The sequence below is a fragment of the Sphaeramia orbicularis genome, chromosome 12 (genome assembly GCF_902148855.1).
Source record: "Sphaeramia orbicularis chromosome 12, fSphaOr1.1, whole genome shotgun sequence".
Lineage (NCBI taxonomy): Eukaryota > Metazoa > Chordata > Actinopteri > Kurtiformes > Apogonidae > Sphaeramia > Sphaeramia orbicularis.
This window is the reverse complement of record NC_043968.1, coordinates 69,377,953-69,393,996: the sequence shown is the minus strand read 5'-3', so window position 1 is coordinate 69,393,996 and position 16,044 is coordinate 69,377,953. Positions and strand designations below refer to the sequence as shown.

General features: G+C 37.1%; 1 protein-coding gene across 1 annotated transcript in view; it reads left to right on the top strand.

The window, feature by feature from the left end:
• Positions 1–16,044, top strand: part of astn2 (astrotactin 2) — an 824,937-nt gene that overhangs the window by 517,193 nt on the left and 291,700 nt on the right. The window contains exon 10 of the mRNA XM_030148576.1: positions 11,622–11,706. Within this exon, the coding sequence (XP_030004436.1) occupies positions 11,622–11,706 (85 nt within the window). The remainder of the gene's footprint in view (positions 1–11,621; positions 11,707–16,044) is intronic.

Below are 16,044 nucleotides of genomic sequence, written 5' to 3'. Positions count from 1 at the left end.
CAACCACACTGAGCCAGAAAAATAAACACTGACCTGAGCTACATGAGCGGCATCATCCTGGATCTGAAAAAAGCTGGGGTGCTGGTGGATCGTTCTCAGCCCACAGCGGAGATCCCGCAGTCTGAAGACAAACACTCAAAGACAGAAATACTCAAGTAGGGATGGAGGATGGAAAGTTATGTGTGTGGTGTAAAGAGGAATCCAGTCAAAATACCTTAGCAGAAATTAATTTCTGTCTGGTCAATCAATCAATCAATCAATCGAACTTTATTTGTATAGCACTTTTCATACATGTTACATCTAGCACAAAGAGCTTCACATCAAACCCCCCACTGTCCCGTAGTGGCAAATAGAAATAAAAAATAAAAGCAACAGACTAAAGCAATGTTAAAAAGTAAGAGTTTAATCAAAAGCTAAACTAAAAAGATAGGTTTTAAGTTTACTCTTAAAAATATGAACACTTGCAGTGGACCTCAGGTCCTCAGGTAGACTGTTTCCACAGTTAGGGGCCATAAAAGCTGAATGAGGCCTCACCATGCGTTTTTGTGTGGACTCTGGGGACAGTTAAAAGATTACTACCTGAGGACTTGAGGGTCCGGGAGGGCTCATATGTTTAAGCAAACCAGATACATAAATCGGACTAAGACCATGAACTGTTTTATAAACCAATAAAGTAGGGCTGCAAGATATTGGAAAAAACTGACATTGCTTACTGACATTTTATTTTAACCCTATGATATATATTGCGATATGAAAAAATACTCAGGAGGATACAATAGCTATGTGGTGCCACCGTAAATGGTCAAACAAATTAGTTGCGTTACCTCTTGTTGTTGCAACAGGTGCAAGGCACTATCGACACAGAACACGTTTTTCAATACCATCCTTCTGAAAGCCAAAATAATTCTAGATAACTTGGTTTTCTTTTTGGCACCAAGTCTTCGGTGATTTTCTCTTGTCTGTTGCTCATTTTTCAACATTATTACCGGCAACTCACTCCGTGTGCAGGGGCGTGGTCTGCTTCAGCAAACTGATTAAGAATGAACATGATTGGTGGGTCGCTGCGCACAGTGTGTGTCACATACCCTTGAAATTAGATGAGAACAGGTTGAGTTCATTTGCCTCCAACATTGCAGGACCTGCGATGTGACTATTGCGCACACGTACATCGCGATGACAATGCTCAAATGAGATGTTGTGCAGCTCTACAATAAAAGCACCTTAAAACCTTAAGATCCTGAATTAATATCAATCTCAACATCATCTGAGTAAATGTGACGATTTTAACCCAGTTTAACTATTTGAATTATTAATTTTTTATTATAAAATATATGTGCACATTAGCAAAAAAATTTATTTGACTGCATTTGTATTTGTTATGTAGTATCAGATATTCCTTTTGTACACCTTCATGGACAAAAATGCCTCCCTGACTTCTTTTAAAAGCAGACTTTTTAAATCTCACTGCCATAAAATCGTAAAGATGATTGAATGTTGGTCGTTCTGAGTAGGGCTGAAGTTCTGATGAAAAAAAAAAAAAAAGAATAGTTTTGCTTCAAAAAATAATTTATTTATTTACTTATTTATGATTTATAATGTGATGATTTTTTTTTAGCAGTTTATTTGTACATGTACATTTTTGCCATGAAGGCATCCAGTGGGTGCAAAATGCATCATGAGTAAAAATACAGAAACATGGAAACTATTATATTACAGTCATTATGTATTTGTTCCAGCTCTAGATCAAACTTCACTGTGAATTTCTAGTGATATGCGTATGAATCAGGAGGAATCAGAGTCACCCGGGATCTTTAACACAGATTCCAACCTCGGCTCAGTCTGTCCACTTCTTTGGCTACAGGGTATTTGTCGTTCTGCTTACAATGAAGCCAGCTTTAGAAAATAAATGCTGTGTAGGGGCTGAGGTGGCAGGAATGGAGGGCAACAGCTTTGCTACAGTCACTAGCTGTGAATATCCATCTCCAGTTCATCCGTCTGTGCTGTGACTGTCACTTCTCCTTTGGAGGATTCCAGGAACTTAACTTTTTTGGACATTTTTCTACTGCGGTTGGAAGTCAAATGTTTGAGAGCTGCGACATGTACAGTAAAACTATCCCTAAAATCCAATGTCCTTGTGTTTTAATATCTGAAAATAAGGAATGTTGATGCATGATTGATGATGTTAGATGACTGTTTCTTACTCTGTGAGCTATTTGAGATTTTTATTGTAATTTAAATAAATAAATAAATAAATAAGCTTTCAATACTAATTTGGATGGAATTACAATCACAGTGGTAGAAACTTCAACATTTGGAAGAATTTGGGTTGACTGATTATTTCATACACAGTTTCACATCCAAGTCATCACATACTGAAGTCACATTTCAATCCACAGGGAACCCAAAGCTGGATTTTCCCACAGATGGGCTCATTGGGCTGATGTGTAGATTTCAGTTCAGAGGTTAGTTAGGGTTAGAAAAAGGGTCAGAAAAAAAAAGGTTTCAGGGAAGGGCTAGATTAAGATAGTCAAAAACCAAAAACACAAAAATAAACACAGTGCGAAAAAACACTTGAACTGGTTCTTTTCTAAGTGCACAAACTGGTCTTCACCACAAACACCACAACCACTTCCTACTTAACTATGTCACCAGATTCATGTTGTCAAATAGCTCTATGCATTTACACTGGTACTCCATATTTGTGGTGTCTCCTGTTGGAGGTGTTGGATGTGTGTGTCTGTAATCTGTGGTGAAAACACCTGACAATAAAAACAACTTTTTGTCTGCTCCTGGAGGAAAAAAAAAAAAAAATCTGATCTTGACTAAATCATACGACCGCATATTAGGGCCACATAAGAAAATAAAAATGCTTGTTACTGATTAAAGTCAAAAAAAGTCATAATATTTTGAGAATAAAGTCATTATATCCTGAGAATAAATTTGTAATATTTGAGAATAAAGTCATTATATAATGAGAATAAAGTCATAGTTTTAAAAAAAAAACCAAAATCATTATTTAACAAGATTAAAGTTATAATATTTCAAGAATAAAGTCATAATATAACAAGAATAAAGTTGTACCCATTCATTGAATAATGGAGAACTTGGAACATTTTGTGAAGATCTACTTTCATTTGGGGTTTACGCACAGCCAAATACTGAGCCTATCACCCCATCAACACATTATCATCAGTCTAAGGACTTTAAAGTGAGTTTGCGCACTTTTGGGTTTGTTTTGTTGTAAGAACCGAACTGATTTGGAGCAAATTGCCTCTTTTGTGGTGAAGAAACTGACGAAATGGTCAACTGCAGGGCTATGGGTGGTTACACCAGAACTATAGGGTTTGTTGTTTCTCAAGAAACTGTGAAGATTGTACTCCGACTTTTGGAGTCCAACAGAAGAGAAAGTTGCTGCTTCGCTTGTTGCGTTCGCTGTAAAACCAGAAACTCTGTCAAATTTTCAAAATATTGCGACTTTAATCTCATAAAAAGTACAACTTTATTCTTGTTAAATAATGAGTTTTTTTTTTTAAACTACAGCTTTGTTCTCATTATATAATGACTTTATTCTCGTAGTGACAAGCGTTTTTATTTTCTTATATTGGCCCTAATACGCCGTCATAAAATCAGACATGTTTGCATAGGGGTTTTGAGTTATGTCAACTTTGTCACAACCTGAAGATCACCTGGGTTAAACTGGTTAAATCTACTGATGGATGTGAAAATGAAGCCAAGTGAAGAATAAACCTCAGTATCTGAGCCATTAGCGTCGTTCAGATTAGTTCCAAAATGTTTCAGACACTATTTTTTCCCCCTTTAGCTCTGTGGACCATAAGCAATGAGCTATTGTGAAGGCAGTGTCCACATCGTCGTTATCGTCGTCATCATTGTCTTCATTAGCAATTTCTTCAAACATCTGAAACTACCGGCTGGATTAATTTCCAGTTTTATATGTAGCTTCTTTGGGACAATGTCTACAAAGTTTGTTCACAGTTTTCAGAAATTCGGATTTTTGAATTTTTGAGGTATTTTTAAAAATGTGCCTTTACTTATAATGGGCTATATTTTCATAGCTTATAGTATATAAATGGTTACACATATCTATATAGTTACTATTGAGCACTAATAGGAAGTCATATATGGACTTTCATATTTAATATTTATATTACGTATTTCATATTTGGGTTATGACAAACAGTAGAACCAACAGTAACCTCCATCATGTTTGGGCTGAAGCCTCTTGGTACCTGGTTTCCAATCATGATTGAATCCAATGATTAAATTTTGGTGGTGATCGGGGGTGGGGGGGCCCACAGGGGGGCCCATTTCCAACAAACCCTGAAAATTTCATCCAAATCTGTCCATAACTTTTTGAGTAATGTTGCACACTAACGGACAGACAAACAGACAGACAGACAAACAAACAAACCCTGGCAAAAACATAACCTCCTTGGCGTGGAGGGGCCCACGGGGGGGGCCACTGATCAGCCTTGGCGGAAGTCTGTGCTCTCCTAGTGCTTCTAGTTTGTTTGTTTGTTTGTCTGTCTGTCTGTCTGTTTGTCTGTCCGTTAGTGTGCAACATAACTCAAAAAGTTATGGACAGATTTGGATGAAATTTTCAGGGTTTGTTGGAAATGGGATAAGGAAGAAATGATTAAATTTTGGTGGTGATCGGGGGGGGGGGGGGCCCACGGGGGGGGCGGGGGGGGGGCGCAGACCAGAAAATTTCATCAAAATCTGTCCATAACTTTTTGAGTTATGTTGCACACTAACGGACAGACAAACAGACAGACAGACAGACAAACAAACAAACCCTGGCAAAAACATAACCTCCTTGGTGTGTGTGGGGGGGGCACTGATCAGCCTTGGCGGAGGTCTGCGCTCTCCGAGTGCTTTTCTAGTTTAAGCATGTCATCAACTAGATCAGGGGTGTCAAACTCATTTTAGTTCAGGGGCCACATCCTCCCAATATGATATGAAGTGGGCCAGACCAGTGAATTAATAACATAATAATATATAAATAATGCCAACTCCAAACATTTTAATGTGTTTTATAGTGAAAAAGTAAAATTACATTATGGAAGTGTTTACATCTATAAATTGTCCTTTTCAAAATGTGAATAATATGAACAACCATGAAAAAACTGAAATGTATTCAGAAAAATAAATGCAATTTTAACTCTATTCTGCCTCTTCTTATCATTTGCAAATGTACATTACAACTTACAGATCACAGTGGATCTGCAAATTTACAAAATATTTGAGTAACTGGCAGAAAATTAGTAAAATTACACTTCCTTCTCTTAACACATTTCTAGTTTTTCATATTTTTTGTGAAAGGCTAGTTTGTAAATTTACACATTTTCATGTAATTTCACTTTTTTTTTTTACATTAAAACAGAGGAAAACTTTGGAATTGTCATTATTTGTAGGTTTTTATAGTAGTATTTTACTGATCTGACCCACTTCAGACTGAAGTAGGGCTTTTTATGGGCCCTTAAGTCAAACGATTGACTGTTAATATCTTCAGTGTAATTTTTGCATTTCACAAATTCATTCTACGGGCCGGATTAGACCCTTTGGCAGGCCGGATTGGGCCGCATGTTTGACAGCTGTGAACTAGATAATCATAATCTAGGGTTCTATGTTCACACAGAAATCATAGAATAGAATATGTTTAAAAAATGTATTGGACAGTGCAACGAAATTCTGTTTTTATGCTCTGTAAAGTGCCCACAATTATAAATACAGAAAACAACTATAAAAGCAGTTATGAATAAAAACATAAAATTAGTCAAATAAGCACACACACACACACACACACACACACACACACACACGCACACACACACGAGTCCCATATCAGTAAAAATGTGCAGAATGTACAGTAGTAAGTGCAGTTGTAATTGTCAGGTATTATAAATAAATATAGTCAGTAGTGCTATTCACATGCAGATATTTTCCATTACTATTTACATAACATAAGTTATATCAGCAGTTGTCTGTGTATTTGTCTTGGTTTAGATCAATCATGCAGCACAAATTAATCCTTGTCTGTTTATTCTAAAGCTGAATTTTGAAGGAGAACAAATGGGTTCTCTGATTTGGATTCCAGCTTTGCAGTCTGAAATGAAATCAATTTTTCTTTCAGCTATTGAAAGCATCTGAATGTTGATCACTTAGAATTTATTGAATTAAAATACTGCTGTGATGCTGCTAACGGCTGCATATTGACTCGCGCAGAACCAAAAATCCTCACATGCTGGATACATTCTGATTTTGAAACAATGCAAGTTATTTTTCTATTTTATTTTTCCTCCTAGCAGTGAAATCATTTTTGGCCAGTGTTATTCCATCCATTTCCTGGACATCGCTCCAGATTTCCAAACCTGAACCCTCATTAAAAACCTCTGGAATGTGATCAAGAGGAACATGTATGGTCACAAGCCAACAAAGCTGAGTGGCATCAAGCACAAAGCAGCTGCAGGAGAGACTGGTTTAGAGTATCCTTCTCCAACACCACCTTCCATTTTAATGACTATTTCATTTTTTTCTGTGTTTTTAACACAGTTTGTGGGAGTCAACAGGGATATTATTACAGTAGAACCTCGCAGCATGAGTTGAACTGTTTCCATGACAGAGCTCGTTTTTGCATTTTACTCGTTTTACAAGTCAGTTTTCCCTATTGAAATTTATTGAAATATAATTAATATGCTCAAGACTCCAAAAAACAGAAAAACCAAAAAAGTGCAGTTTAAAATAAAATTGCAAAAAAAAAAAAAAATGCGACAACCTGTGCTTGAGGAGGATTATTAAACCCGTTCACATGCACACCAATACTCCCATCATTATCCAGTTTCTGGAGTTATCACATTATTCAAGTGATCATGTAAACAGGATAATCTCACTGGTTTTATCCGATAACGGCAGTAATCTGATTATGAGAAAATCGGATTAACACACCTAGATTTATCCCCAATACTCCCATGTTTTCATGCAGGTATGCAGGTTAATCTGATTTCTTTCTGTTTTTTTTTTTTTTTTACATCTGCACATGGGTAAAAAAAAAAAAAAAATCTATAAAAAGGGAAGTTACGCAACGACATAAGCCTAAGGAAAAAGGTAAACAAACAATGAGATGAAATGAAGGATGCCAGTAAGGCAACCTATTTTCTAGTCTTATGAGCGCCCACATAACATCCATACATATGTACTCCAAAAGAAATGAAATAATGGACTGAAACTTGTAGACCAGAGTTTTTCACTAATTGCATTTCTGAAGTGCATGTAAACGCAACACATCTAATTATGGCAATTATCAGATTACTCCCAGTTATCTGATTTTTATGGTCATGTAAACAGGCTCATTGTTTGGAAGGAGAACCTCCAACCAGTAAAACGTCTGGTAGAAGAATTTCTGGAGTTTTCTCTTCTACTTCATTGGTTCTTTCTGGCCTTACTTTCGTCACTGTCCACACGGGCATGTTGTTTCATTAAAAACCTATTCAGAGAAATCTGTTTTGTTCTGCTTTTTCAAGTGTTCCAACCAGTGTCATTATATAAAGCAGCTGCATGAACTGAACTTAACCCTTTCATGCATAGTGGTCACTCCAGTGGACAGCTATTCTACAGCTGTTCTCTTCTATATTCATGAGTTTTGTTGTTTTAGTTCCATATCAGCCAACACAGTGGACGCTTATGCATCATGTAACTTTGCTGTTCTGGATAAACCTGATCTGCAGTAACTTGTTTGAGTGTAAATCAATTGTTATTAGACTGTAATTATAATTTTTTCTTTAACAAAATGTTTTTTTTTGTATATTATCTCTATGAAGTGAGTAATAACTAGTATTAGAGTATGTTTAAATATGAGAAAACATCAGATTAGCAGCATTAAAAGTGGTTTTATTTCAGTTTTCACAGTATATCAGTAAATACACGTCTCTTGGCTTCAAAAATTAAACACACTGTATCCATTTGAGTTGACATTTTTGCTGCTCCATAAAAAGCTGTCAGTCACATTGTTTTTTTGTTGTTGTTTTTTCATGCCTAAAGAGGAATAAAAACAGTGGGAAATACCATGATTAAGGTTCTCATAATTCATGCATGAAAGGGTTAATTTGTCTGGAAAATAAAAATTCTGGGGGTCGTAAGGGAATTTTCCTGATAACATCAATCAGGTTTCGCACTTACTTGCATTGAAAGAAAGATAATTGATAATTAGTTCATTGTGGGATAATTACTAGTCTTGTGGGATTGGTATCCAGCAAAGGGGGGAATGTTGTGTGTTGCCTAATATCTTTGAATGTTCTGATACTGTTAGAAATAACATTATGAATTGCCTAGTGTCCTTGGATGTTCTAATACAGTTGGAGATGTGACGATGCTTGGCCTGACGGGTCATCGTGACCTGAGGATCGTTGGAATCATCCAGCACTGATTACCAACTTCCAGATGCTCTTGTTGACATCTATGGTTTGGCCAAAGTGGTTTGGAATTCAAATCAGAGGTTATGTAAAGATAAGATGGCCAACAGTCTAGCTCAGGGGTGTCCAAACTTTTTTTAAAGAGGGCCAGATCTGATAATGTGGAGATTGCCAGGGGCCAGTGGTCCCTTCGGACGTTTTTTAAACAGTAAAAATTACATATAAATGTGCTGTTCTACAATAATTTTATTTTCATTGTCACAATATAATTTTTTTAAATGGCAATGTAACCAAATCTATGCCACTCAGGTGTGAACAAATTAAAAAAAAAACCAAAACAATTCTGCCTTCCTTTCACATCTGGAGTCAGATAACATAGAACAAACTGTATGGAGTATCTGAAACTTCCAAAAAGTTGATGAAAATCTTAACCCCACATTCATTTTAAACATGACTTATATGAGTAATCATTACTCATATTTTACTCAGTAATGTAAAGTCTGTTAACGTTTAAGATGAAAACATGACTCTTACTCTTGTCTTTCACAAAATCATTCAGAAAGTAATATTTGTGTCACATCTACAACTACATAACACCAGCAATTATAGGCAACTAACCTGGCAACTTGGTAGCTTGCCTTGGTGGTGAATTCATTTAACTCATTGGTTCACATGAAGAGTCACTGTGTGAGTTTAAAGCAGCTTGAATTTGCTTCACTTTTTCGGAACGCTCACTCCCTGCTAGCTTGTCGTATGCGTTAGCATGTTTTGTCTGCTAGTGCGTCTTTACATTGAATTCCTTAAACAAGACAACAGTCTCTTGACAAATTAGGCAAACACAATCGCCTCGATTTTCAGTGAAAAAAATTGTAATTCCCATCTCTCCTGGAAGCGGCGGCCCACACTGTCAACTTTCCTTTTTTTATTTACAGGCGCCGTGGTTAGAAATTAGCGAAAAGGGTTCACGGCAAAGTCACAGAGCCAGATAGAGTTAGAGTGGTGCTGCCACCATGAGGTGAAAGGAGAAACTGCATTTTTAACCTTTTATGATTCATGTACTCGGATCAACAGTCCAAGCGGGCCATAAATAATACATTATAAAACCGAAGCTGTGGGCCGTATAAAATCTGACCGCGGGCCGTGATTGGCCCCCGGGCCGGACTTTGGACATGCCTGGTCTAGCTCCTTGTTTGGACTTGATGATAAGATGGTCAGTAAACATAGCCCCTTATTTGGTCAAACATTTCCGGTCTATTCTGTCTATTCTGCTTCCATGACAGAGACTGTTGAACACAAACTGTATCTACGTGTTACTGCTTGATCGTACCCATAAGCAGTATAAAAGTATAAAAATATCTAAAAATAAAACGCACTATAAAACAGTCTGATCAGCAATGACTACGAGACCCACTACAGGAGTGAGGTGAGCCACCTGGTGACGTGGTGTTTGGACAATAATCTGTCCTTGAATGCGGATAAGACAAAGGAGATGGTGGTGGACTTCAGGAGAGTGCACACCCAGCATGCTCCTCTGACTATTGATGGTGCTGCTGTGGAGAGGGTGAGCAGCACCAAGTTCGTGGGTGTGCACATCTCGGAGGACCTCTCCTGGTCTATAAACACCACATCACTGGCCAGAAAGGCCCAGCAACGCCTATACTTCCTCTGCAAACTTAGGAGAGCCAGAGCCCCAGCCCCTATCATGCACACATTTTACAGAGGCACCATCGAGAGTGTCCTGGCCAGCTGCATCACTGTGTGGTTCGGTGCCTGCGCCGCATCCTGCAAAAAGACCCTCCAGCATATAGTGAGAGCAGCTGAGAAGATCATTGGAGCCCCTGTCCCCTCCCTTCAGGACATCTATAACACCCGCCTCACCCGGAAAGCCGTCCACATCATAAAGGACCCCACCCACCCGTCTCACAGCCTCTTCAGCCTCCTGCCATCAGGGAGGAGACTGCGGAGCCTCAGGGCTAAGACCAGCAGACTGAAAGACAGCTTTTTCCACCAGGCTATCAGAATGCTGAACTCCCTCCCTGCTCTACCCCCCCTCATACACTCAAACTCAGGACTCTAACAACCCCCCCCCCCCCCCCCCCCCCCCCCCCCCCCCCCCCCCCAAACCATTACCACTTTAATGCAAATGATGCACATATGCACCTTGATTGTTCTTTTGTTGCTCCTCTGTTGCACTCTTTATATTTACCTTCACACTCTTCTATGTTATTTGCACTTTGCACTTTTCCATGTTATTTGCACTTTACGTTTACTGCACTGTGGGGCCTTAGAGTCCAGTAATTTCAGCTCTCTCTGTATACAATGTACATGGCAGAACTGACAATAAAGATGACTTTGACATTATGGCCATCATAATTTATATTGAGCCATTTCAAGTGCTACCTGGTAGATGCACAACTTTTGCAAAGCTAGTCTTATTCAGTGTTATGCTTCTGGCCACACAAGAGGATTCTGTTTACTTCAGATACTTACAAAATGCTCAAACTCAGAGCTTGGCGATGTGTTTTATATCAGTAATGCGCAATTTTGACCCAGCAATGGTTCACTGTAGGCTTTACCATAAATATTCTTCAGTCTCTGGATGACTCTTCACTGTTTCCATCCTCCGCAGCAGAACAAACAAATAATTTCATAAAGATATAATTCATTTCCTGACCCCAGAACTATAGAATTAATTATTTCCGCATATAGAATTATAATTTCAGCATAATCAAACCATAGACATGATGATAAGATGGTCAGTAAACTGTATTAAAGACAAGTGGATTAAAAACGGGCAGAGATCCCTGATGTGCATTCCAGTTTGCTGTCTCTTTTTTTCCTCAAGCAATTCTACAACATTTTTTTTTTTTCAACTAAATCAGAAACCTCTGTCCACTTTACTGACACTTCTTTTAATTTACTCCTCCACTACACTGTCCTCATTCTGGAATTTCCTAATCTTCTGCACCACATCTGAAGCTTCCTCCTATTACTGATTTCTACTCATGTAAAAATACTAATGAGCCACGGCTTTTAAAGCTAATTACTCGTACAATGGTGCACTTGTGCTGTATTTGATTTATTATTTGATCATGTTTCTAAGAAATGATCCAGACAGAACCACTTAAAGCTTGTGGTTATTTATTCGGCTTCTGGTGATAAATAAATGTACTCCTGCTGTTTTCTGTGTCACAGGTGAATGCAGCTGTCATGATGGTTATTCCCCTGATCCGGTCCATAAACACCTTTGTGTTCGCAGCGACTGGGGTCGAAATGAAGGGTAAGTCCTGACTATTCTATTCACGCATTTAGAAATTCACTTCTACTTAGAATTCACTTGGTTGATCTGACTTAGAGACTCTACTCCCACCTACATTATGGTTTGCTATATTAACTTGAATTGATTAGCATGCATTAAGGGGAATTGTTTAGTGAAGAGGGGTCAAACTTATTTTCTTTCAGGTTCCACATTCAGCCCAATTTGATCTCCAGTGGGCCAGACCAGCAAAATAATAACATAATAGACTATAAATAATGACAACTCCAATTTTTTTCTCTTTGTTTTAATGCAAAAAATAACATAAAATTGAGACAAATTTTCATTTACACACTATTCAAAATAATAAATAAATAAATCACCTGAAAAAAACTGATATTTCTTGAGAAAAATGAGTGTAATTGTAACAATATTATGCCTCAACTCATCATTTATACATTAGCATCACAGATCAGATCTACAAAAGGCACAAAACATTTAGTAACAGGCAAAATATTGTTAAAATTGCATTTAACCCTTTCATGCATAGTGGTCACTACAGTGGACATCTATTCTACAGCTGTTCTCTTATATATTCATGAATTTTGTTGTTTTAGTTTCATATCAGACAACACAGTAGATGCTTATATATCATCCCCATAGACTGCAATTCAAAAATGTAATTTTGCTGTTCTTGATAAACCTGATCTGCACTAACATGTGTGAGTGTAAAGTAATTGCTTGTTATTGTTATTAGACTGTAATTAAGAGGGGTTTTTTTTAAACAAAAAGTTTTTTTTTTTTTTTTTTTTTTTCAAATTATCTCCATGAAGTGAGTAGTGACTAGTATTAGAGTATGTTAAAATGTGAGAAAACATCAGATTAGGAGCATTAAAAATGTTTTTATTTCATAGTTTTGACCCACTATATCAGTAAATACATGTTAAAGAAAAAATAAAATAGAATAAAATAAAATAAACATGTTTCTTTGCTTCAAAAATTAAATGCATGGTGTCCGGCTGAGTGGACATTTTTGCAACTCCATGAAAAATAGGTTCATAGGAAAATTTTCAGTTGCATTGTTTTTTTCATGCCTAAAGAGGAACGAAAAAACTCAGGAAAAAAAATCTTGATTAAGGTTCCCATAATTCATACATGAAAGGGTTAATTTTCTTTAGACATTGAGATTGTTCAGATTTGTTCAGGTTATTCACATTTTATTGTTAAAGGATAGTTAGTTAATGTAAACCTTTTCATAATTTTATGGTATTTTTTGCACTAAAATAAAGGAAAACATTTGAAATGATCATAATTTATAGGCCCTATGTAATATTATTTTTTTCACATTAAACCAAGAAGAAAATTTTAAGTCATTATTTACACATTATTATGGTATTATTTTACTTGAGATCACATTGGGCTGAATATGGAACCTGAAATAAAAAAAATGTTTGACACCCTTGACTGTTAATATATTCAGTGCAATTTCTGCACTTTCCAAATTAATCCTGCGGGCTGAATTGGAACCTTTGGCAGGACGGTTTTGGCCCATGGGTCGCATGGTTGACACCCCTGGTTTAGTGTGAAGGAGCGCCGCAAAATTAAAAGCCTCTGTAAGCTGATGTTTAGAAGTTTAATAGAATAGAGACCCTAACCAAAAACTCCATCTCAAAATTTAGTGTAAGCTTTCAAAACAGGGAACCAGTAGTGTAAAATATAGGCAATTTGTAGTTGATGGGCTAAAATGTGAAAATGTACCTGTGCAATCCTTTCACTTGAACTTGCTTTAAAATGACGGATGAGTGGGTTGGACAGATGAAAGGGGAAGCAAGAGAGAAGTAATAGTTTGTAATGAAACAAAACAGCAGGGGAGGCCACAGAGTGATAAAGTGGGAGAAGAAGACATAAAATCGACCACAACACAAACTGAGAACTGGATATGAACATGTTAGAGACGAAAAAGTAAGTCAAACAAGACAGAGGCTGCAGTCCCTCAGCCCCTTAGATCATATCCAACACACTGAATCATTCTATGTTCTGAACATGCTCTCAAATGAAGGTTTCAAGTCAGTTCCATGAGCTGTAGAACACCCCTCGAGGATTTGGATTCATGTTTATATCAGTAGTTGTTAAGTTTTATTAAAAGCTACTTAAAGTGGTGTGAACGCAACATCATTTCCAATAGTTTACAACCATAATACTGTGTATGAACCAAGGTTATTGTGGTTAACAAAAAACTAACGAAATGATGAAAACTAAAATTGAAAAAACATTTTCGTTAACTGAAATAAATAAAAACTCAAATTAAAAGAAAAAAAAACGATAACTAACTGAAACTGTATTGTGTGCTTACAAAACTAACTAAAAAGTATAAAAATTATGGATAAAATTCCCTTAGTTTTCGTCTTTGTCAATGTTGATATAGGATAGAACATGTGAAAATTTTGTCTAAGATCAGTGGTATAAGAGTGGTATAGAAGTCAGGAAGCCAACGGTGAAAGTATGGAAAGTTTCAGTTTTGTTTTCACATAAGTGACGTGTACGGATCGCACCCCCACCTACATTAACACGCCCCCAACCTGCTATAGGGAATTTATCCATGGTACTGTACAAATGTTTGTGTCTGTGCTCAGTCAGAGCCGCCCTAACCTGACCCCCTAATAAAGTGTCCGGTGTAACCTCACTTATTTCTTTGAATAGGATAGTGAGGAAGATAAAATATATGAAAAAACTGAAACTAATACTAAAACTAAACTAAACTAAACTAAAACTAAGCATTCAGAAAAAATGACTACTAATAAAAACTAGCAAACCTGCTCTAAAAACGAATTAAAACTAACTGAATTAGAGAAGAAAAAAGTCAAAACTAAATAAAACTAAACTATAATGAAAAATCCCAAACTATTATAACCTTGGTATGAACAGAAGTCAATAGATGTGTTTTTTTTTTTTTTAATTTGTGCATATTTTTTTGTTGCAAAGACTAAATGCACATGCACAAAAATGAAACACTGTTTGAGAATAATTTCTGACATTTAACTCATAAAAGCTGACTCTGCAGGTGTTTGCTGCATCTTCTTAGAAACATGACTCGTATTAAATAACAGAATTCTCTGCTCCTTCTTCTGCGTTCATTAGAGCCACATGGAATGTAGTCTACAGCGCTACCTGCTGGTGATACAATGCAGTGTTGATTATTGGCTCCAAACCAGTTTATAGAACATAATTAGCATTTTTGTTTTTGCAACTTTTTAAATGTTGGCTTCAAATTTCACATTTTATGGAAACATAAATATTGAAGAAAACAAAATCTTCAGCTTCGAAGTAAAAGATTGCAGTAATTATCATGAACAATACAATGCAACCTTGTACGTCATAACACATAACAGTGAAATGTCACATTAGCTTAAACAGGTAAAGGCCCTGTCACACCTTGACAAACTAGGCAGTGTATGGCGACGTATGACAAATTAGGTGAATATGCTGGTGTATGTTGAATAAGTTATGAGGAAGTTTTGTTTAGCAACACGGTGGTGCAGTGGATAACACTTGTGCCTCACAGCAAGAAAGTCCTGGGTTCGATTCCAACACCAGTCGAGGTGGGACCTTTCTGTGTAGACTTTGCATGTTCTCCCTGTGTCTCCGGGTACTCCGGCTTCCTCCCACCCTCCAAAGACATGCACTGATGGGTTAATTGGTTAATCTAAATCACCCATAGGTGTGAATGTGAGAGTGATTGTTTGTCTCTATATGTCAGCCCTGTGATGAACTGGCGAAATGTCCAGGGTGTACTCCGCCTTTGCCCGTAAGTAGCTGGGATAGGCTCCAAGCAAACCCCGTAACCCTAGTGAGGATAAAGCGGGTTCAGATAATGAATTAGTTTTAAGTTAAGAGCAGGGTGAAGCATGCAGGTATATGTCATAGTATGGCCATGTATGCCAGCGTATGTCTCATATGTGGACCATAAGTTGGAGGTAAGTTATGCAATCATGACATACTTATAAATTACTCATGAGTTGAAATACGTTGAGATAACATCTAGCGTATCTAAAACTTATTTCTAACCTACAAGTAACGTGCTTTGAACCTATGAGTAACTTATATTGAACTTACCTCCAACACATATTGACGTCTGTCGACGTATTTAACGTGTTCTGGACGTCTTTTCTCCTCTTCAGGACACGCAGCAAAGTGTTTCAGCACCTCCCCTCTGGACAGCGACCGGACTTTGTTGTGCAGCAGGAGATAATACCTATAATACCTAATATCACCATAATCTTCAAACGTAGAATTGCATTTTAAAAACTACTGAACTAAAATAAGATACATCTAAATTAAAGACTCATTATTAATTTTCCAAAG